The 22,281-nt window shown below is 38.6% G+C and overlaps 1 protein-coding gene across 2 annotated transcripts in view; it reads right to left on the bottom strand.

The window, feature by feature from the left end:
• Positions 1-1,705: 1,705 nt before the first annotated feature.
• GABRG3 (gamma-aminobutyric acid type A receptor subunit gamma3) overlaps positions 1,706-22,281 on the bottom strand; it is a 971,382-nt gene continuing 950,806 nt past the window's right edge. Inside the window, exons 7-10 of one of the 2 annotated variants that reach the window (XM_003420641.3) lie at positions 20,515-20,667; positions 9,677-9,873; positions 9,302-9,361; positions 1,706-2,160 (exon numbers count right to left, since the gene is read on the bottom strand). In XM_003420641.3, coding sequence (XP_003420689.1) covers positions 1,879-2,160; positions 9,302-9,361; positions 9,677-9,873; positions 20,515-20,667 — 692 coding nt within the window. In that variant the 3' untranslated portion in view covers positions 1,706-1,878. The remainder of the gene's footprint in view (positions 2,161-9,301; positions 9,362-9,676; positions 9,874-20,514; positions 20,668-22,281) is intronic. The other variant, XM_064296192.1, reaches the window with a different exon arrangement.

The following is a 22,281-nucleotide window of genomic DNA, read 5'->3' as shown; positions in this document are numbered from 1 at the left end:
ACCTCCTCTGAGGCTGGGAGGGGCTCTGCATGCCGTGAAAGACAGAACTAGTACGCTAGTACATGCCATTCTCCGGTAAAGCAGAAACTTCACTGAAGCCCAGATTTGAAACCTGCTCCTCCACAAACATCTATTATTTTTAATTAGAATTGCTAAATAGGAGCCAATTGGCTAGTGGCCAATATAACTACTGCCAAAGCAAAAGGCTGGGAGTTAAAAGAAGGAAAAACAAATGTCTGGGATGTCTCACACTATATGGTCCTCGAATAACTGGGCTGATCCTGTGTCTATATTTTGCATTCACTTGATGTCCACCTATGTTAACAAGAAAAACAAATCTATATAATTTAAAATTTTCTGGCCTCCTTCACTCCTGTTCCCTTCTGGTCTAGTGTGCTGAGTCTGGTATGCTGTGGAATCAGAATTTTTATATCCTCTCTGCTTAGCATCTTACTTTTTTGAGTAATAATAACATGTACAATAACTAATTAAAATAAAAATTTATGGTTTCCAAACAAATTAATTCCATTTTTGTGTGAGAAAGATGAGAAGCACAGAGGTTCTGGTCCCAAAATATTAGTTATTAGGAACCAAAACATTAATATAGTTATTAATAGCCAAAGTCCTCCTAACTGGTAGGCCTTTTTATTTATTTTTCCCTGTCAATGCTGGGAAACTTCAAAAGAGTCTTATGAAGTACATACATATTGGCATCCAGTTCTAACAAAGAAGCAATAGCAAGAAGCAAGTTGGTTTTGTGTTATAAAAATATCAAAAGAGTAATAATCATGAGGAATTTTTTTCTTTGGGATTTTGCTGTGTATCCATATTTCAAAGTATAAAATAATTTTTGTTCATCAAAATGTATAATTGATGATAGCCATTACCCATTTTTTGCATCTAAAGTTAATTTGACTTGAAAATTAATATTCACTAAGAATTTTTAAAATCCTGTCTACATTTCTTTGACACTCTGGGGTATGTTTTCAAGACAAAGCCTACATAAATCTCCTTGCAAGACGAAGGTAACTGTTGAACCCATCATAGCATAACATAAACTAGGCACGTACTCTGGGTTTGAGCCTTGGTGTAGTAAAATACAAGTCTTAAGGTGGAATGTTGTTGAACTCAAGTTGAACTAGTCCAAGGACACAAAGTTCAAATATGCCAGCTTCAGTAGTTTGGAAGAAAACAAAAACCTTCTAATGTTCAGAGATAATAGACATCTTTGATGTCAGAGAATGAGAATTTTGAAAATCATAATTTTTTCCTTAAATGGAAACTCTTGGATTGCACATGTATACCCTTCCCAAGACTTGAGGGAGGCAAACTGCAGTGATGCAGAGCAAAAGAGGCCACTGAGAGAGGAACTGGGGTCAAAACTCACTGAAGTTCCCGCCTAAGCTCAGGGCACCAGGAAGCATGGGGTGAGACCACCTGACTGCTTCCAGGCAACAAGTGATCAGGCACCTGGGGGTACCAGGTGAGGGCTGTAGTAGGACAGATATACAGGGAGAAGGGCCCGAGAAAGCTTCTCAGATATTTGATTGCTTGTTTTACAGATTCTTTGCAAGGATAATTGACAGCTGCTTACAGTATCCAAAAACCATTCCTAAATATCACCAAGCTACAGATTCAGTAAGGGATTAACAAGAATATCACTTTAAAACTCAAGGGGTGTGTGTGTGTGTGTGTGTGTGTGTATGTGAGTGTGTGTGTGATACATAATAAAAATATTTGTTGGATATTTCCTGTGATGCTTAAAGGTAATATAACTGAGCAGTGTTGTTCATTGTAACTTCGGGTTGGTCATTATGGATTGGGAATAAAGGAAAACGAGAAGTGTAAAGAGTGTGAACTCATTGCTACGCGAGGCATTTAGAGATACAGGTATCCGATCCAATAGACCAGGTTAAAGAGCAGGAACGACGTAGGGAAGAAGACCCTGGAATACGAGTCCAGCTCCAAGACGTCTATGTGAACACGCCCTTTTCTCCAGGATCCTGATTTACATTCTTCATAGCAGCAGAAGAAGCTCTGGCAGTCTTTGCCGTCCAGACACTCATAGACACAAGTGTCTTCAAACTCCTGCCAGTACATGGAATTGTTCAAAGTGATCATGGCAGCTGGGGGTGGCCTCATATCCAGGAGAGAGTAGTTCTGCAGGCAACAAGAACAATACAACAATAATCATGAAACACTATAAAATAACCTAAGGTGTGATGAGTAAGTGTGTATTATGCCCATCTACTAGATAGAGAAGCATCTAGACCAGGGGAAGGCTGATGACAAGGACCTTCCTCCAGAGGCAACAGAGAAAGAAAGCCTTCTACTGGAGCTGAGGCCATGAATTCGAACTTCTACCCCACTAAACTGTGAGAGAAAAAATTTTTATTTGTTAAAGCCATCCACTGGTGGTATTTCTCTTATAGAAGCACTAGATGTCTAAGACAGTGGGCACATGGCATTTGGTAAAGTTGTTTTTGTTAGTTGCCTTTGAGTTAATTCTGACTCATAGAGACCCTATGTAAAATTGGTGATTCAATATGTATAAGGGAATAAAAGTCTTCATTATATAAAAAAGTTGTTATATGATAAAAGTGGTAGTTCACATCAGTGAGTTAAATCACTCAACTTTTCAATAATTAGATTCCTACCTTACACCATATGCTAAAAATACAGATAAATTAATAATTAAAATATAACAAAATTTTAAAAGCTATAAAACTGGCAGAGCCAAGATGGCGGAATAGACAGATGCTTCCAGCAAGCCCTCTTTACAACAAAGACCTGAAAAAACAAGGGAAACGAGTATATTTATTACAAGCTAGGAGTGCCAAGCATCAAAGGCAAGCTTAGAAAATGAACTGAGGGGCAGGGGGAGGAAGAGATGGTTCAGAAGCAGAGAGGAGTTACCGGACCTGAATCTCAGGGAGCCCTCAGGCACAATTCCTGGAGCAGCAACGGTGGGCTGGTATTAGTGTTCTGCTGCAGTTTTCTCAGGGAGAAGCATCCAGCCACACAGCCTACTCAAACATCCGGAGCCAGAGAAAAAAGGCACTCTTGGCAAAAGCTAAGCACTTGAGTATATTTTACCATACCCCCCCAACCCCAAGCCAGCTTCAGTGGCTGAATTTCCTGGGCCTGAGACAGGCAATGTTGAGTGCCTAGAGCCATCCTCCCAGCCTTGGAGAAGGAAAAATTTTGCAATTGGGGGAAAAGATAATTTTCCAGCACCATTAACCGGGGGAGCTCAGGGCAGGAGCAGCTCCTGTCCAGGCATAAACAGTCTGTGGACTTTGAGCACCTTTCCCCTCTGCATGGACCTGTGTGGGCCTATTTCAAGAGAATAGGGCCTTGTTGTCAAACTTTAATCTTTTCAGCTGGGTGGTGGGGAGGTAGGTGATTGATGTTTGACATACCTTTGCCTTTTAAACAGGGTCCTCACCTACCCACATCAGGGGCCTAAGAACTGGTAGCTCCACTCAGGTCACCAACCATAAAGACAGGGGCCCAAGGATAACTGGTACCTCCCAGTCTTTACAACCAAAAACTTTGGGTGCCCATGGTCTGTCTGCAGAATCCACCCAACTGCATGCTTTAGGGAACAGGGAAGCGCTTTCCTCAGAGACTCTTGGGGGTTGGTTCTCAGCCCCCTGCCTTGTTCAGAACGTGACTCCCCTGCTGCAGATTCTGGTACATACACCAATCACCCCTGCCCCTTTAAGACTGTAGGATAGAGCCTGTACAACACACTTACTGATCGGCTACCTGGACACCTGAGCTGAATTCGTAGAAGAAAACTGAATGGACTGCTAGACTGATATACCTGATAACAGCTCTAGCCATCTGGGGACAAGACGTCAGAGCTCCAAAAGCAAAAATAATCAAGCTAGCTCACTCAAGAAACCCAACTGGACATGTCAAAACAAAAGAAAGCAAGAAACGATGACACAGTAAGCAAGCATAAACTAATACAATAACTTGTAGATGGTTCAGAGATAACAGTCAATATCAAGTCATATAAAGAAACAGACCATGATCACCACAACAAGCTCTCAAAACAAAGAATCAAGGGGTCTTCTAGATGAAAGTGCATTCCTAGAATTACCAGAGGCAGAATACAAAAGATTAATATGCAGAACCCTTCAAGACATCAGGAAGGAAATGAGGCAATACACAGAACAAGCCAAGGAACACACTGATAAAGCAATTGAAGAAATTACAAAGATTATTCAGGAACATAATGAAAAACTTAAGCTGGAAAAATCCATAGACAGAGAGTAATCAGAAATTCAGAAGATTAACAATAAAATTACAGAAGTAGACAACTCAACAGAAAGTCAGAGGAGCAGAATTGAGCAAGTAGAAGCTAGAATTTCTGAACTCAAAGATAAATCACTTGGTATTAATATATTTGAAGGAAAATCAGATAAGAGAATTTTTAAAAAATGAAGAAACCTTAAGGATCATGTGGGACTCTATCAAGAGAAATAACTATGAGTGATTGGAGTACCAGAACAGGGAGGGATGACAGGAAAGACAGAGAGAATTGTTGAGGATTTGTTGGCAGAAAACTTCCCTGATATCATGAAAGATGAGAAGATATCTATTCAAGATGATCATCAAACTCCACAGAAGGTAGATGTTAAAAGAAAGTCACCAAGACATATTATAATCAAACTTGCCAAAACCAAAGATAAAGAGAGAATTTTAAGAGCAATTAGGGATAAACGAAAAGTCACCTACAAAGGAGAGCCAGTGAGGATTAGCTTGGACTACTCGGCAGAAACCATGCAGGCAAGAAGGCAATTGGATGACTTATTTAAAAATTGAAGGAAAAAAATTGCCAGCCAAGAATCATACCCAGGAAAACTGTCCCTTAAACATGGAGGTGAAATTGGGACATTTCTAGATAAAGAGAAGTTTAGGGAATTTGTAAAAACCTAACCAAAACTACAAGAAATACTAAAGGGAGTTCTTTGGTTAGAAAATCAATAATATCAGGTATCAACCCAAGACTAGAACACTGGACAGAGCAATCAGAAGTCAGCCCAGACAGGGAAATCAAAAAAACAAAGCAAGATTAAAAAAAAAAAAAAGCTCAAAATAGGGTACAGCAATGTATTTATATAAAAGAAGACAACATTAAAACAATAAAGAGGGACTAAGAAATGTAATCATAGACCTTCCAAATTGAGAGAAAGATATGGCGATACAAAGATATAAGTTAGGTTTAAATTTGGAAAAATGGGGTAAATAATAAGGTAACCACAAAGGAGACAAACTATCCTACTCACCAAAATAAAATACAAGAAAAAAATAGAGACTCAGCAGAAACAAAATCAACAACAATGAATATGAGGAAAGGACAATATATAAAGATAATTTACTCAGCAAATAAAATTAAGTGGGAAAAAGAAACTGCCAACAACACACAAAAAAAGACAACAAAATCATAGCACTAAATTCATACCTACCCATAATTACTCTGAATGTAAATGGACTAAATGCATCAATAAAGAGACAGAGAGTGGCAGATTGGATCAAAAAAAAAAAATCCGTCTATATGCTGCCTACAAGAGACATACCTTAGACATTGCGAGACAAACAAACTAAAACTCAAAAGATGGAAAAAAATATATGAAGCAAACAACAATCCAAAAAGAGCAGGAGTGCCAATATTTATTTCTGACAAAACAGACTTTAAAGCTAATTCCATCATAAAGGATAAGGAAGGACACTATATAATGATTAAAGGGACAATATACCAAGAAGATATAACCATATTAAATATTTGTGCACCCAATGACAGGGCTGCAAGATACAAAAAACAAACCCTATCAGCATTGAAAAGTGGGATAGACAGCTCCACAATAATAGTAGGAGACTTCAACAGATCACTTTTGGTGAAGGACAAGACGTCTAGAAAGAAGTTCAGTAAAGACACAGAAGATCTAAATGCCACAACAAAATTGACCTCATAGACATATACAGAACATTCCACCCAACAGCAGCCAAGTATACTTTCTTTCCTAGTGCACATTGAACAGTCTCTAGAATAGACCACGTATTAGGTCATAAAGCAAGCCTTAGCAGAATCCAAAAAATTGAAATATTAGAAAGCATCTTCTCTGACCATAAGGCCATAAAAGTGGAAATCAATAACAGAAAAAGCTGGGAAAAGAAATCAAACAGTTGGAAACTGAAGAATACCCTGCTCAAAAAAAGACTGGATTAAGAAAACATTAAGGAGGGAATAAAGAAATTCATAGAATCTAATGAGAATGAAAACACTTCTTATCAGAACCTTTGGGACACAGTGAAAGCAGTATTCAGAGGTCAATAAATGCACACGTCCAAAAAGAAGAAAGGGCCAAAATCAAAGAATTATCCCTACAACTTGAACAAATAGAAAGAGAGCAACAAAAGAAACCCACAGTCACCAGAAGAAAACAAACAAGAGAAATTAGAGCAGAACTAAATGAAATAGAAAACAGAAACACAATTGAAAGAATTCCCAAGACCAAAAGCTGGTTCTTTGAAAAAATTAACAAAATTGATAAACCATTGGTCAAACTGACAAAAACAGGAGAGGAAGCAAATAACCTGAATAAGAAATGAGATAGGTGGTATTACAACACACTCACCTGAAATTAAAAGAATCATTTCAGGTTACTATGAAAAATTGTACTGAAACAAATTTGAAAACCTAGAAGAAATGGATGAATTCCTAGAAACACACTACCTACCTAAGCTAACACAAACAGAGGTAGAACAAGTAAATAGACCAGAAACAAACGAAGAGATTGAAAAGGTAATGAAAAAACTCCCAACACAAAAAAGCCCTGGCCCGGAGGGCTTCACCTCAGAGCTCTACCAAACTTTTGGAGAAGAGTTAACACCACTACTACTAAAGGTATTTCAGAGCACAGGAAAAGACAGAATACTCCCAAACTCATTCTATGAAGTCAGCATATCCCTGACACCAAAACCAAGCAGACACCACAAGAAAAGAAAATTGTAGATGTATCCCTCATGAACTTAGATGCAAAAATCCTCAACCAAATTCTAGCCAATAGAATTCAACAACATATCATAAAAAGAATTCACCAAGTGAGATTCATACCAGATATGCAGGGACGGGTCAACATTAGAAAAACAATTAGATAGTAGTTAAGAACTACTTTAGGTGATGGGAAAGATAACACACAATAGAGGTGAGGTCAGCACAACTGGACTAAGCCGAAAGCAGTTTCCAGAATAAACTGAATTCTTTGAAGGCCAGCATAGCAGGAGCGGGGTTTTGGGAACCATGGTTTCGGGGACATCTAAGTCAATTGGCATAATAAAATCTATTAAGAAAACACCCTGCATCTCACCTTGGAGAGAGGCATCTGGGGTCTTAAATGCTAGCAAGTGGCCATCTAAGATGCATCAATTGGTCTCAACCCAGCCTGGATTAAAGGAGAATGAAGAACACCAAGGACACAAGGTAATTGCGAGCCCGAGACAGAAAGGGCCACAGAAACCAGAGACTACATCAGCCTGAGGCCGGAAGAGCTAGATGGCACCCAGCTACAACCGATGACTGTCCTGACAGGGAACACAACAGAGAACCCCTGAGGGAGCAGGAGAGCAGTGGGATGCAGACCCCAAAATCTCATGAAAAGACCAGACTTAATGGTCTGACTGAGACTAGAAGGACCCCAGTGTTCATTGCTCCCAGACCTTCTGTTGGCCCAGGGCAGTAACCTTTCCCAAAGCCAACTCTTCAGACAGGGATTGGACTGGACAATGGATTGTAGAGGGGTGCTGGTAAGGAATGAGCTTCTTGGATCAGGTGAACACTTGAGACTATGTTGGCATCTTCTGCCTAGAGGGGAGATGAGAGGGTAGAGGGGGTCAGAAGCTGGTGAAATGGACACGAAAAGAGAGAGTGGAGGGAGGGAGCGGGCTGTCTCATTAGGGAGAGAGCAATTGGGAGTATGTAGCAAGGTGTATATAAGATTTTGTGTGAGAGATTGACTTGATTTGTAAATTTTCACTTAAAGCAACATTAAAAAATTTAAAAAAAAGGTATAAAACCATAGTCAACCTTTATATGACTTAATTTTTCTAAGCTTTAGTTTCCTCATCTGTAGAATGGGTTGTTGTGAGGATAACATGAGTTGACACGGGAAAGCACTTAGAACCATGTGAGTAAGTGCTCAAAAGACAGTGAAGGTGAGTTATGTTATTAATTATTCTGAGGGTAGAAATCTTCATAAGCAGGACACAGAGGCAGAAACCACAAAAGGAAAGACTGGTAAACTTGACTACAAGAAACCAAACATGCACTTGGAGATGGGCACAAAGAACAAGACAACTTTGTTAATGAAGCAGGGATAAAAACTACATGACAAAATACAGGTTACCATCCTTAATGTGTGCAATGTATGATTACGTAAACAAAATATATTGTATAAAATAGAATATACGTAATGTCCCACATATAAACAACTGGCAAAATGCTACTTTAAAAGACATTAGAAAGCAATTCATGGAAACATAAATGCAAGTAAAAAAGTAAAAATATTTAAGTTTATCAATAGTCAAAGAAATGCCTTTGGGAGCAGTTTGTGGTGTCATTTTTTCTGTTTTGCTATCAAACCAAACACAGGGAGTTTTGGGGGGTGGGTGTCCTGGCACTGCTAACGGAGCTCACGGAATGCCATTTGGCAATGATCATGCGAACCCTTTGACTCAGCATTCTCCTTCAAGAAATTTGCACTTAGTGAATAACCACATATGTGTATAAAACTATAGTTATAAGAATGTGTATAAAAGTGAAATGGCATGGGTAGGCCCAATATCCAAGCCAGGTTAACTTCAACTAAATATTTGCCTTGCATTAATTATGAGTATATGATGCAATCATTAAAAAATTCTATAAAATAATATTATGACACAGAAACATTTTTGAGTTACAAAAGCAGCTTATAAAACAATACATACGTCATTAGTTTATCTAAAATATATTAATATACATTACTTAAATGTCTAGAAAAAATTAGAAATACGTATACCATACACTAATCCCTAGATGGAGGGATTATGATTAACTATCTCTATTTTCCAAATTTTCTATGTTGGGAATTAAAAAAAAAAAAAAAAAGAAGTAAATCCATTTTTAAGGAAGTGCTTGCATTACTCATTGGTCTTTGATATATGCGTACATAAACAGTAACATATCTTTCAAATGCAATCTTAGTTTAGTAGAAGGTCTCAGAAATATTTGCTCCTTTAATGCTATACATACGGAGGGGGCTTGTAGGTTAACTCGCTCATGAATCCGTTTTGAGCAATCTGGATGCAATAACTACAAGAAAGGCAGAAAAAAGTGATTAGAAAACTGCCACAAAAGTCTGTGCATCACCCCAAGATAAAATAATTTTTAAAGAATGACTAAACTAGTTCCATCACTGGTAGGTGAAACCGAACAGAGTTGGGAAGCTCACGTTCATGTCTTCTGAAGAATCTGTCCTGTCTCTTGAAGTCTATATATTTATACTTCCATTTATCTTATGTTTTACAAGGTTCTTAGCAATAAAAGTGCATCTAAACACAGTCCATTTATCTCAGACTATCCTCCCATTGTCCTCCCAGAATATCTTTGCAATGGCAACTAACTCACAGATGTTTTCTTCTTAGTGGTGGTTGGTTTTCTACAACTGGAATAGTAGTTAAGAGTGGCATACTCCATCAGAGCAGCAAAGACAAATAAGAAGCACACAGTCACAAAGAGGTCCATGGCGGTCACGTAGGACACTCGGGGCAAGGACTTCCTCGCTATGGTGCTGAGGGTGGTCATGGTCAGTACTGTGGTGATGCCTGCAAATGGGACATTTGTCAAGTTGTAAAAGGAAGCAAAATGGAATAAACATAAAAGATCACCTACAATCCCTCTACTCCAACACAGCTGTTTTACTTTTACATAAAGCCTTCTTCACATTGCCTCCTGAATTTAATATTACTTTTAATTTTAATGTCTATGCAATTTTGTAAGCAACTTTTTAAGAAGATTTCTTCTCATAGTCATCATGATAACATTAAAATATCTGAATTAACTTTACACCTCCAGTGTATTCATTCATTCTCCTATTTTTCTGTTTTGTCTTTTAAATACGTTTTTAACGAAGATACCATTTATAGTCCCTCTATACATTCCCTGGAGCTCCCGAGTGGTGCAAACAGTCAAAGGCTCAACTACTAACTGACATGCTGGCAGTTTCAGCCCACCCAGAGGCTCTTGCAAAGAAAGATCTGGTGATCTGCTTCTGAAAGGTCACAGGCATTGAAAACCCTATGAAGTTGTTCCACTATGCATGCATGGGGTTGCCATGAGTCAGAATCGGTTGATGGCAACTTCACTTTTTGGTTTTATGCATTCCATGCCTTTAGACATCTTACACTTTCACACATACTTTTCTTCTGCCTAGATGAACCCGTTTTTTTCTTCTCTCTCCTTCCATATCCAATCTGAACCCCCTCCATTCTTCCCTATACAGCTCAAGCACCACTCCTTCTGAGGTTCCTCAACTCACAGCACCTCAGGCAGAGTGGATAACTTGTGCATCTCACTATCAGTGGACCTTCCATGAACCGTGGTTTTTGCATTATCTCAGAAAATTGCATCTATCTTTGCATGTTTGTCTCCCCAGAGACATTGTGTGGCCAGTAAGAGCAAAACTGTACCTTGCTCTTCTGTGTTTACCTGCCATATAGCATAGTGCCAAGGACACTTTAGGCATTTAATGAATGGTTTGAAATGGATGAACTAACTAATCAATTAATAATACTCAGTGTTGGTCTGACTTTGTTTCAAACACGTAGGTCAGCAGTAAAGATTTAATCAGAGACTGTGAAATAGATTTAGAAAGGAGACATACATATGCTGGATAGTTCAGAAGGAAAAATAAATGAGAAAAGGAATGGAGATTATTGAACACGAAGAAAAATTATTATGTACTGTGTGTATAGATGGAGCTGTGGTGGTACAGTGGTTAAGAGCTTGGCTGCTAACCAAAAGGTCAAAGTTTGAATCCACCAGCCATTCCTTGGAACTCCTATGGGGCAGTTCTACTCTGTTCTATAGGGCCGCTGAGTCAGAATTGACTTGACAGCAACAGGTTTGGTTTTGGTTTTTATCTGGAAGAAGTTTATATGTAGGAAGTTTATACTGTTCTCATTGAACTAATTCTTTTATTTATTATTATTATTATCTGAAGATTTGTCCTTCAAACTTAGGTAGAATTTAACTAGAAAACCATGTAAGACTAATGTTTTTTTTATGGGAAGACTTTATTTACGTAATTTCATTAATTATTGTAGTACTATCCATACTTTACATCTCTTCTTGCAGTAAGTGGTAAATAATATTTAAGTCTCCAATTACATTGGGATAGAGTCATAATTTATGGTCTTTTTGTCATTTTCAACATTATTTATTAGTGTTTTTACCATTGATTAATCTCATCAGAGATTTATTTCTTCTCAAAGAACTACTTTTGTCACATTAAATAAATTACAAACAGAACATCAAAATGAATAAAACAGAAAGAAAAAGTAGGAGATAGTTACAATAAAGATATCAAAAATGGACCAACCAGTTGCTGTCAGGTCAGTTTGGACATATGGCAACCCTATGAGTGTCAGAGTAGAACTGTACTCCATAGGGTTTGTGATGACTGATTTTTTGGACATAGATTGCCAGGCCTTTCTTCAGAGGCACGTTTGGGTCATCTCAAACCTCCAACTCTTCTGTTAGCAGCTGAAAAAGTTACTCTTCTGCACCAACCTCCCTCAACCAACCAAAAAAAAAAAAAACACCTGCTGCCACTGAGTCATTGCTTCTGACCCATTGCAGCCCTGTGTTACAGAGTAGAACTGCCCCATAGGGTTTTCCTGGCTGTAGTCTTTACAGAAGCAGATCACCAGGCTTCCATGGTACCGCTGGGTGGGTTTGAACCCCTAACCTTTAGGTTAGCAGTCGAGTGCAAACCACGGACTCCATAATAAAGACATAATCAAAAATGAATTAGACCAACAACATTTGAGCACCTAGTTAAGCCTTTTAGGTAGTGAGATTACAATTCTCTTTCATGAAGACTCACAAGGGTCAATGACGATGGTCTACTTGATACAGAATTTTGGGAAATGTCTTAGAAAATATATGGGATAATGAATTGTGATGATCTGGGGAAAAAAAGAGGAAATTGACAGGAAGGACACTGTATAGAAAATGGAGGCCCTCTAAGCCTCTATATATGTTCTTCTCTGGAATGATATACTAAACCAAAAACCAAACCAAACCCAGTGCCGTTGAGTCGATTCCAACTCATAGCGAGCCTATAGGACAGAGTAGAACTGCCCCATAGAGTTTCCAAGGAGCGCCTGGCGGATTCGAACTGCCGACTCTTTGGTTGGCAGCCATAGCACTTAACCACTACACCACCAGGGTTTCCAAATGATATACTAACATATCTGTATTCAGAGGTTATTGTGAGAATTAAATGAGAACAATGGAGCACATGTGTGAACATCATCTGAACATCTGATTGGCAAAGTAGCCTGGAAGTGCAAGGACAACATGAGGTAACCACATTAATTTTGAGTAGACTAGCATTGGGTTTGGTTTTGTTTTTTTAGACTAGCATCACTTTTCTTTTCCATGCCACCACTTTAATAATAGAAAAAAAATCCTAATTTTGATTTTGGTATTAAGCTAGCAAAAAATAAATTTCATTCTATGATGATATGGTGCTTCTATACACTTGGCTTACAGGTTAATTACTATGTAAAACATTGAAATATTTAACTATGTTTTAAAATACAAAATAGTGTTAATTTTCTAATTGTTAAAATACAGATTACTATTTTCATGAGTATAATCTTGAACTGTGTTTCCCTTGTGTAGGATGCATGAACAAGAACCAGCAACACTGCATTTAATATGTTCTTGGATTAAGAGTGGAATCTGTTTACTAATGAGTCTTCTATACACACATTTGGAATAAAATAAAAGTATGGTATTAACCTGCCAAACATGCCTTGATGTAATGAATCCTGAATTAAGACAATTTTCTGTTTTCGCAATTAGAGCATTTCATAAGAGAGAATTATTTTCACATCAAATAGTTAGATGTAAACATCAATATTTATATGTGATTCCAAACGCATAGCTGTCCAGTTAATTTCAACTCATAGCAACCTCATAGGACAGAATAGAACTGTCCCCCGGGGTTTCCAAGTTCATAATCTTTACGGAAGCAGATTGCCACATCTTTTTTCTGTGGAGTGATTGGTAGATTTGAACCACTGACCTATATATAATTATGCAGTTTATAAGATTTTTAAATTACTTTGATTACTCTTCTGACTAAAATTTCAGGAAACATATATTGAAACCTTTCATTTTGTTCTCACAAAAGCCATTTTGTTTAGTTATATAAGCCTGTGTTACAAGGATTATAAATTTTCCCTTTCATCCAAGTTATTAGATAAAAATATTATGCATTTGTTGCTCATGATCATTAGCCATTGGAGAAATGCAAATCAAAACTACAATGAGATTCCATCTCACTCCAACAAGGCTGGCATTAATCCAAAAAACACTAACAAATGTTGGAGAGGTTGTGGGGAGGCCGGAACACTTATACACTGCTGGTGGGAATATGAAATGGTACATCCACTTTGGAAATCAATTTGGTGCTTCCTTAAAAAGCTAGAAATAGAACTACCATATGATCCAGCAATCCCACTCCTAGGAATATATCCTAGAGAAATAAGAGCCTTTACACGAATAGATACATGTACACCCGTGCTCGTTGCAGCACTGTTTACAATAGCAAAAAGATGGAAGCAACCGAGGTGCCCATCAACAGATGAATGGATAAATAAATTATGGTATATTCACACAATGGAATATTATGCATTAATAAAGAACAACGATGAGTCTGTGAAACATTGCGTAACATGGAGGAATCTGGAAGGCATTATGCTGAGTGAAATTAGTTGCAAAAGGACAAATATTGTATAAGACCACTGTTATAAGAACTCAAGAAATAGTTTAAACAGAGAAGAAAATATTATTTGATGGTTACAAGAGGGGGAGGGAAGGAGGGGATTCACTAATTAGATAGCAGACAAGAACTAATTTAGGTGAAGGGAAGGAAAACACACAATTCAGGAGAGGTCAGCACAACTGGACTAAACCAAAAGCAAAGAAGTTTCCTGAATAAAACGAAGGCTTCGAAGGCCAGAGTAGCAGGGGCGGGGGTTTGGGGACGATGGTTTCAGGGGACAACTAGGTCAATTGGCATAATAAAATCTATTAAGAAAACATTCTGCGTCCCATTTTGGAGAGTGCTGTCTGCGGTCTTAAACACTAGCTAGAAGACATCTATGATGCAACAATTGGCCTCACCTACATGGAGCAAAGGAGAATGAAGAACACAAAGACACAAGGTAAGCATGAGCCCAAGAGACAGAATGGGCTACATAAACCAGAGGCTACATCTGCCTGAGACCAGAAGAGCTAGATGGTGCCTAGCTACAACTGATGACTGCCATGACAGGGAACACAACAGAGAACCCCTGAAGGAGTAGGAGAGCAGTGAGATGCAGACCCCAGATTTTTGTAAAAAGACCAGATTTAATGGTCTGACTGAGACTGGAGGGACCCCAGAGGTCATGGTCCCCAGACTTTCTGTTAGCCCAAAACAGGAACCATTTCTGAAGCCAACTCTTCAGACAGGAATTGGACTGGACTATAAGACATAAAATGATACTGGTGAGGATTGGGCTTCTTGGATCAAGTAGACATATGAGACTGTGGGCAGCTCCTGTCTGGAGGGGAGATGTGAAGGCTGAAGGGGACAGAAGCTGGCTGAATGGACACAGAAATACAGGGTGGAGAGAAGGAGTGTGGTGTCTCATTAGGGGGAGAGCAACTAGGAGTATATAGCAAGGTGTATACAAGGTTTTGTACGAAAGAGTGACTTGATTTGTAAACTTTCACTTAAAGCACAATAAAAATACAAAAAAAATTTGCAACTGTATATCTGTATATGATAGTGAAAGAGGAAAATGTATCCCAGTATATGAATATATGTATCTACATAATAGTGCATGTGGACAGGTTTTCTTTTTTTTTTTTTTAAAGCTTCCTACAGGTATATATGTGAGATTTTTACAACATAACAACGTATCATATTGCTTTTAAACTGATCATTAAAAGTCTTGTTTACAATGACTACACAAAGGCAAAAACATTGTGAATAGCGGCAAAACATTCTTATATAGTGTCAGAAGATGAGCCCCTCAGGTTGGAATGCACTCAAAATACGACTTGGGAAGAGCTGCCTTCTCAAAGTAGAGTCCACCTTTATGACGTGGATAGAGTCAAGCTTTCAGAATCTTCGTTTGCTGAATTGGCACTACTTAAAATGAGAAGAAACAGCTGCACACATCCAGTAATAATTGGAATGTGGAATGTACTAAGTACGAAAAAAAAAAAAGTATGAGTCTAGGAAAATTTGGAAGTCATAAAATATGAAATGAAATGCATAAAGATCGATATCCTAGGCATTAGTGAGCTAAAATGGACTGGTATTGACAAAATATGGTCTACTATGTCAAGAACAACAAATTGAAGAGGAATGGTGTCAAGTTCATCCTCAAAAAAGAACATTCCAAGGTGTATCCTGAAGTACAACATTGTCACTGATAGGAAAATGTTCATATGCCTACAAGGAAGACCAGTTTATACGAGTTTTATTCAAATTTATGCACCAACCACTAAAGCCAAAGATGAAGAAACTGAAGATTTTTACCAACTTCTGCAGTCTGAAATTGCTCAAACATGCAATCGAGATGTATTGAAAATTATTGCTGGTTGGAATGTGAAAGTCAGAAACAAAGAAGAATTGCTAGTTAGAAAATGAGCCTTGGTGATAGGAACAATTCTGAATATCACATGATAGAATTTTGTGAGACCAACAACTTCATGGCAAATACCTTTATTCAACAACATAAATGGCAACTATACACGTGGACCTCACCAGATGGAAAACATCTGGTTTTGGAAAACATTTGGAGACCATCTCAAGAATAGACGACTTGTGGGATGACATCAAGGACATCATATATGAAGAAAGCAAAAGATCATTAAAAAGACAGGAAAGAAAGAAAAGACCAAAATGGATGTCAGAAGAGGCTCTGAAACTTATTCCTGAATGTAGAGTAGCTAAAGTGAATGGAAGAAATAATGAAGTTAAAGAGCTGAACACAGGATTTCAAAGGGTGGCTCCAGAAGGTAAAGTATTAAAATGAAACATGCAAAGAACTGGAGTCTGAAAACCAAAAGAAAAGAACAAGCTCAGGATTTTTCAAGCTGTAAGAACTCATGAAGAAATTCAAGCCTTGAGTTGCAATTTTGAAGGATTTTATGGGCAAAATATTGAATGGCATAGAAAGCATCAAAAGCAGATGGACACAAAAACTAACTCCAAGTGGATCAAAGACCTAAACATAAAGACTAAAACGATAAAGATCATGGAAGAAAAAATAGGGACAACCTTAGGAGCCCTAATATAAGGCATAAACAGAATACAAAACATTACCAAAAATGACGAAGAGAAACCAGGTAACTGGGAGCTCCTAAAAATCAAACACCTATGCTCATCTAAAGACTTCACCAAAAGAGTAAAAAGACCACCTACAGACTGGGAAAGAATTTTCAGCTATGACATCTCCGACCAGCGCCTGATCTCTAAAATCTATATGATTTTGTCAAAACTCAACCACAAGAAGACAAACAACCCAATCAAGAAGTGGGCAAAGGATATGAACACACACTTCACTAAAGAAGATATTCAGGCAACTAACAGATACATGAGAAAATGCTCTCGATCATTAGCCATAAGAGAAATGCAAATTAAAACCACAATGAGATTCCATCTCACTCCAACAAGGCTGGCATCAATCCAAAAAACACAAAATAATAAATGTTGGAGAGGCTGCGGAGAGATTGGAACTCTTATACACTGCTTGTGGGAATGTAAAATGGTACAACCACTTTGGAAATCTATCTGGCGTTATCTTAAACAGTTAGAAATAGAACTACCATACAACCCAGAAATCCCACTCCTCGGAATATACCCTAGAGAAATCAGAGCCTTCACACAAAGAGATATATGCACACCCATGTTTATTGCAGCTCTGTTTACAATAGCAAAAAGCTGGAAGCAACCAAGGTGTCCATCAACGGATGGATGGCTAAATAAATTGTGGTATATTCACACGATGGAATACTACGCGTAGATAAAGAATAGCGATGATTCTATGAAACATTTCATAACATGGAGGAACCTGGAAGGCATTATGGTGAGCGAAATGAGTCAGAGGCAAAAGGACAAATATTGTGTAAGACCACTATTATAAAATCTTGAGAAATAGTATAAACTGAGAAGAACACATACTTCTGTGGTTACAAGGGGGGGAGGGAGGGAGGGTGGGAGAGGGTTTTTTACTGATTAGTTAGTAGATAAGAACTGCTTTAGGTGAAGGAAAGGACAATACTCAATACATGGAAGGTCAGCTCAACTGGACTGGACCAAAAGCAGTTTCCGGGATAAAAAGAATGCTTCAAAGGTCAGCGGAGCAAGGGTGGGGGTTTTGGGACCATGGTTTCAGGGGACTTCTAAGTCAATTGGCAAAATAATTCTAGTATGAAAACATTCTGCATCCCACTTTGAAATGTGGCATCTGGGGTCTTAAATGCTAACAAGCGGCCATCTAAGATGCATCAATTGGTCTCAACCCACCTGGAGCAAGGAAGAATGAAGAACACCAAGGCCACACGACAACTAAGAGCCCAAGAGACAGAAAGGGCCACATGAACCAGAGACCTACATCATCCTGAGACCAGAAGAACTAGTTGGTGCCCGGCCACAATCGATGACTGCCCTGACAGGAAGTGCAACAGAGAACCCCTGAGGGAGCAGGAGATCAGTGGGATGCAGACCCCAAATTCGCATAAAAAGACCATGCTTAATGGTCTGACTGAGACTAGAGGAATCCTGGCGGTCATGGTCCCCAAACCTTCTGTTGGCACAGGATAGGAATCATCCCTGAAGACAACTCATCAGACATGAAAGGGACTGGACAGTGGGTAGGAGAGAGATGCTGATGAAGAGTGAGCTAATTATATCAAGTGGTCACTTGAGACTGTGTTGGCATCTCCTGTCTGGAGGGGGGATGGGAGGATAGAGAGAGTGGGAAGCTGGCAAAATTGTCACGAAAGGAGAGACTGGAAGGGCTGACTCTTTAGAGGGAGAGCAAGTGGGAGTACGGAGTAAGGTGTATATAAACTTATATGTGACAGTCTGACTTGATTTGTAAACGTTCACTTGAAGCTCAATAAAAGTTAATTAAAAAAAACAAAGCAGATGGAAGGCATACACACAGTCACCATACTAAAAAGAATTGATCAACGTTCAACCATTTCAGAAGGTAGCATATGATCAAGAACTGAAGGTATTGAAGGAATAAGTCCAAGCTCCATTGATGAAAATCAAGACTCCAGGAATTGATGGAATACCAGGTGAGATGTTTCAACAAACAGATGCAACCCTGGAGGCATTCACTCATCTGTGCCAAGAAATATGGAAGACAGCTACCTGCCCAGCCAACTGGAAAAGATCCATATTTATGCCCATTCTAAAGAAAGTGATCCAACATAATGTGGAAACTATCAAACAATATCATTAATATCACACACAACTGAAATTTTGCTGACGATCATTCAAAAGCATTTGAAGCAGTACATTGATAGGGAACCACCAAAAATTCAACTCAGATTCAGAAGAGGATGTGGAATGAAGTTTACCATTGCTGATGTCAGATGTATCCTGGTTGAAAGCAGAGATTACCAGAAAGATATTTACCCCTGTTTTATTGACTATGCAAAGGCATTCGACTCTGTGGATCATAACAAATTATCAATAACATTGCAAAGAATGAGAATTCCAGAACACTTAATTGTGCTCATGAGGAACCTGTATAGATGAAGAGGCAGTTGTTTGAAGAAAACAAGGGGATATTGCATGATTTAAGATCGAGAAAGGTGGGTACTAGGGTTTCATCCTTTCACCATACTTACTCAATCTGTATGCTGAGCAAATAATCCTAGAAGCTGGTCTATATGAAGAAGTATGTGGCATCAGGGTTGGTGGAAGACTCATTAACAACCTGTGATCTGACACAACCTTGCTTGTTGAAAATGAAGAGGGCTTGAAGATTTACTGATGAAGATCCAAGACTACGGCCTTCAGTATGGAGTACACCTCAACATAAAACAAAAATCTTCACAACTAGGCCAATAAGCAACATCATGATAAATGGAGAAAAGGTCGACTGTCAAGAATTTCATTTTACTTGGATCCACAATCAACACCCGTGAAAGCAGCAGTCAGGAAATCAAGTGATGTATTGCATTGGGAAAATCTGCTGCAAAGATGTCACTTAGAGGACTAAGGTGTGCCTGACACAGCCATGATACTTTCAATTGCCTTATATGCATGCAGAAGATGGACAATTAATAGGGAAGACTGAATAATGAATGCCTTTTAATTATGGTTTTGGGGAAGAATATTGAATATACCATGCAATGCCAGAAGAACAAAATCTGTCTTGGGAGAATACAGCCAGGGTGCTCCTTGGAAACAAGGATGGCGAGGCTTCGTCTCATGTACTTTGGACATACTACCAGGAGGGATCAGTCCCTGGGGAAGGACATTATACTTGATAAAGTAGAGGGTCATTGAAGAAGAGGAAGACCCTAGACAATAGATTGACACAGTGGCTGCAACAATGGACTCAAACATAACCGTGATTGTGAGGATGGCACAGGACCAGGCAGTGTTTCATTGTGTTGTACATAGGGTCACTATGAGTTGGAACCAACTCGATGGCACCTAACAACTTATTTTTACTAATATTATGTGTTCAGTCCTGAAAGGTATGTGGTAAGCACTGTGTCCTTACTAACATAGTGAGACTTTTGAATATGGCAGGTTCCAGGACTTGCCTAAATTTGTGTGATGAAGTTAGCCCTAGAACACAGCATCAGGTGAAGCAATTGGCTTATTCTGGATCCTTAACCAGTCTTAATTCCATCACCAGAAAGACAAGCTAATTGAGTGATTAAAAAAAAAAAATTATAAACACAGATCAAGAAGCCCTCAAATCAGATCAATTACATTTGAGATAAGTCTCTTCAATTGAAGGCGTTTTTTATGAATGGTTAAAGCGATTGACTGCTAACTGAAAGGTTGGTGGTTGGAAACCACTAGCGGCTCCCTGGGAAAAAGATGTGGCGGTCTGCTTCCGCAGAGATTTACAGCCTTGGAAACCCTATAGGGTTTATATTAAAATTGTAAAAAATTGTGGAAAAGATATTTAGAAACTCACCTAATGCTGTTCTTGCTGGCGTAGCATCTTTTTTGATCCAAAAAGATACCCAGGATAGCACCACTGTCAGTATACAGGGAATGTAAGTCTGAATAGTGAAGTATCCCATTCTTCTACTCAGTTCAAAATATATAGTCATGACAACATAATCACCTGTAATAAAATATCATCAAAATTAAGACAACTTTTTTGGGTAAAAATAATAATAATTTAAGAAATTCTTAACAACTTATTTTGTTAAATGGATGACTTGGATAAAAATGAATAACTATAATATCAAATCAGGAAAATGATCAAAATGCCGATGTACTTAAATTTAATTTTTGTAGTATCCATGGCTTTGTAAGGCATTTTACAGGTGAGACACCAAAGGAGCTCTGGTGGCGCAGTGGTTAAGTGCTTGGCTGCTACCCAAAAGGCAGGTGATTCAAACCTACCACACACTCCTCAGGAGAAAGTGACAGTTTGCTTGGGTAAAGATTTACAGCCTTGAAAACACCATGGGGTGGTTCTACTCTGTCCCAATGGATCAGAAACGACTCAAAGGCAACAAGTTTTGGTTTGTTTGTTTGTTTTGCGAGACACCAAAGAAAGGGCGTGGATTAACAAAGGAGACAAACACACCCATTTACTCCATGAGGGTAAGGACCAAGAGCCTTTCCTGCCGAGTAACAGATAAACTCTAAGACAGATACAGTGTCGTATCAAGGAATTCCTTCAATAGTATAAAAAAAAAAAAAATAGTAACAGAGCTATTATACCACACATGGACTTGTGCAACAGTTTTCTATTTTTATTTTGCTATATCATGAATTTTAGCCTACCAGCTTTGTACTTTATGCTTTATTTAACATTTTTATATTTATTGTATCCATTCCTGCCTCTGGCACTTAGGCTGTGCCAACCCAGAAACTGAAATAATTATCTTATGGCATTCCTTACCCTCCTACTAAAACAAGCCACACCATGAGCTGTTGGAAGCAACGAAGATGTTACTAGAGTGTCCCTAAAATTCCCTGGGGCAAGGAAGGAAGAGTGGTATGGTGGGATGCTGATTACATTGACTATTAAAAACGGTTTGACTCAGATTTTATAGTGTTTGTAAAGAGGAATTACAAAAATGTTTTTAAACATCGTAGTGTACTAGTTAGGGCTTTTTTATTTTTTTTGAGTTAGTAACAAACTAATTTCAAAGTTGCCTTTGCTTAGGCAAAAGTTGCATATGCACTTGAAGGAAGTATTATGTTAGTGAGGTGTGGTATGGGCAAGGATACCCCTGGGCAATGTGCACAACTGGGGCCAAGCCCCATACAGACATCCTTCCATACCACCTCTCGTCGTGTGCTTCTCCAGGTCTACTTGCTCCATGCTTTCCTACTCAGGCAGGCTCCTACCACAGAGTAGTAATGACAATGATGGTTATCATGATGACTCCAATGATAACCTAGAACATTTAGTTTTTGCTGGACATTTACTGTGTGCTAGGAGTTTTTCCTAAACTCTTTTTTATCAAGAGCGATTAAACAAGCTCTTCAAAGCTACACAAGCAGTGGTGGCCAACTGGCATGCTGACCCAAGGTCCGTCTTCAGAGCCTGTAGGGACCCTGGCTGTAATCAGCACCCAAATTCAATATCTGGTAGTTACCTCCACCAGAGAGACACTGACATCCATTTCTTCACTCCAATTTAAGTTCACATTATCAGACAGATGCTGAAAAGTTCAGTTTGGGACAAGTGTTTGCCTTTCTATCAGTCAAATACAGCCAA

Source organism: Loxodonta africana, chromosome 13 (assembly GCF_030014295.1).
Source record: "Loxodonta africana isolate mLoxAfr1 chromosome 13, mLoxAfr1.hap2, whole genome shotgun sequence".
NCBI classification, from domain to species: domain Eukaryota; kingdom Metazoa; phylum Chordata; class Mammalia; order Proboscidea; family Elephantidae; genus Loxodonta; species Loxodonta africana.
Note: the sequence above shows the minus strand (reverse complement) of the source record. Positions and strands in the feature narration are given on the sequence as shown.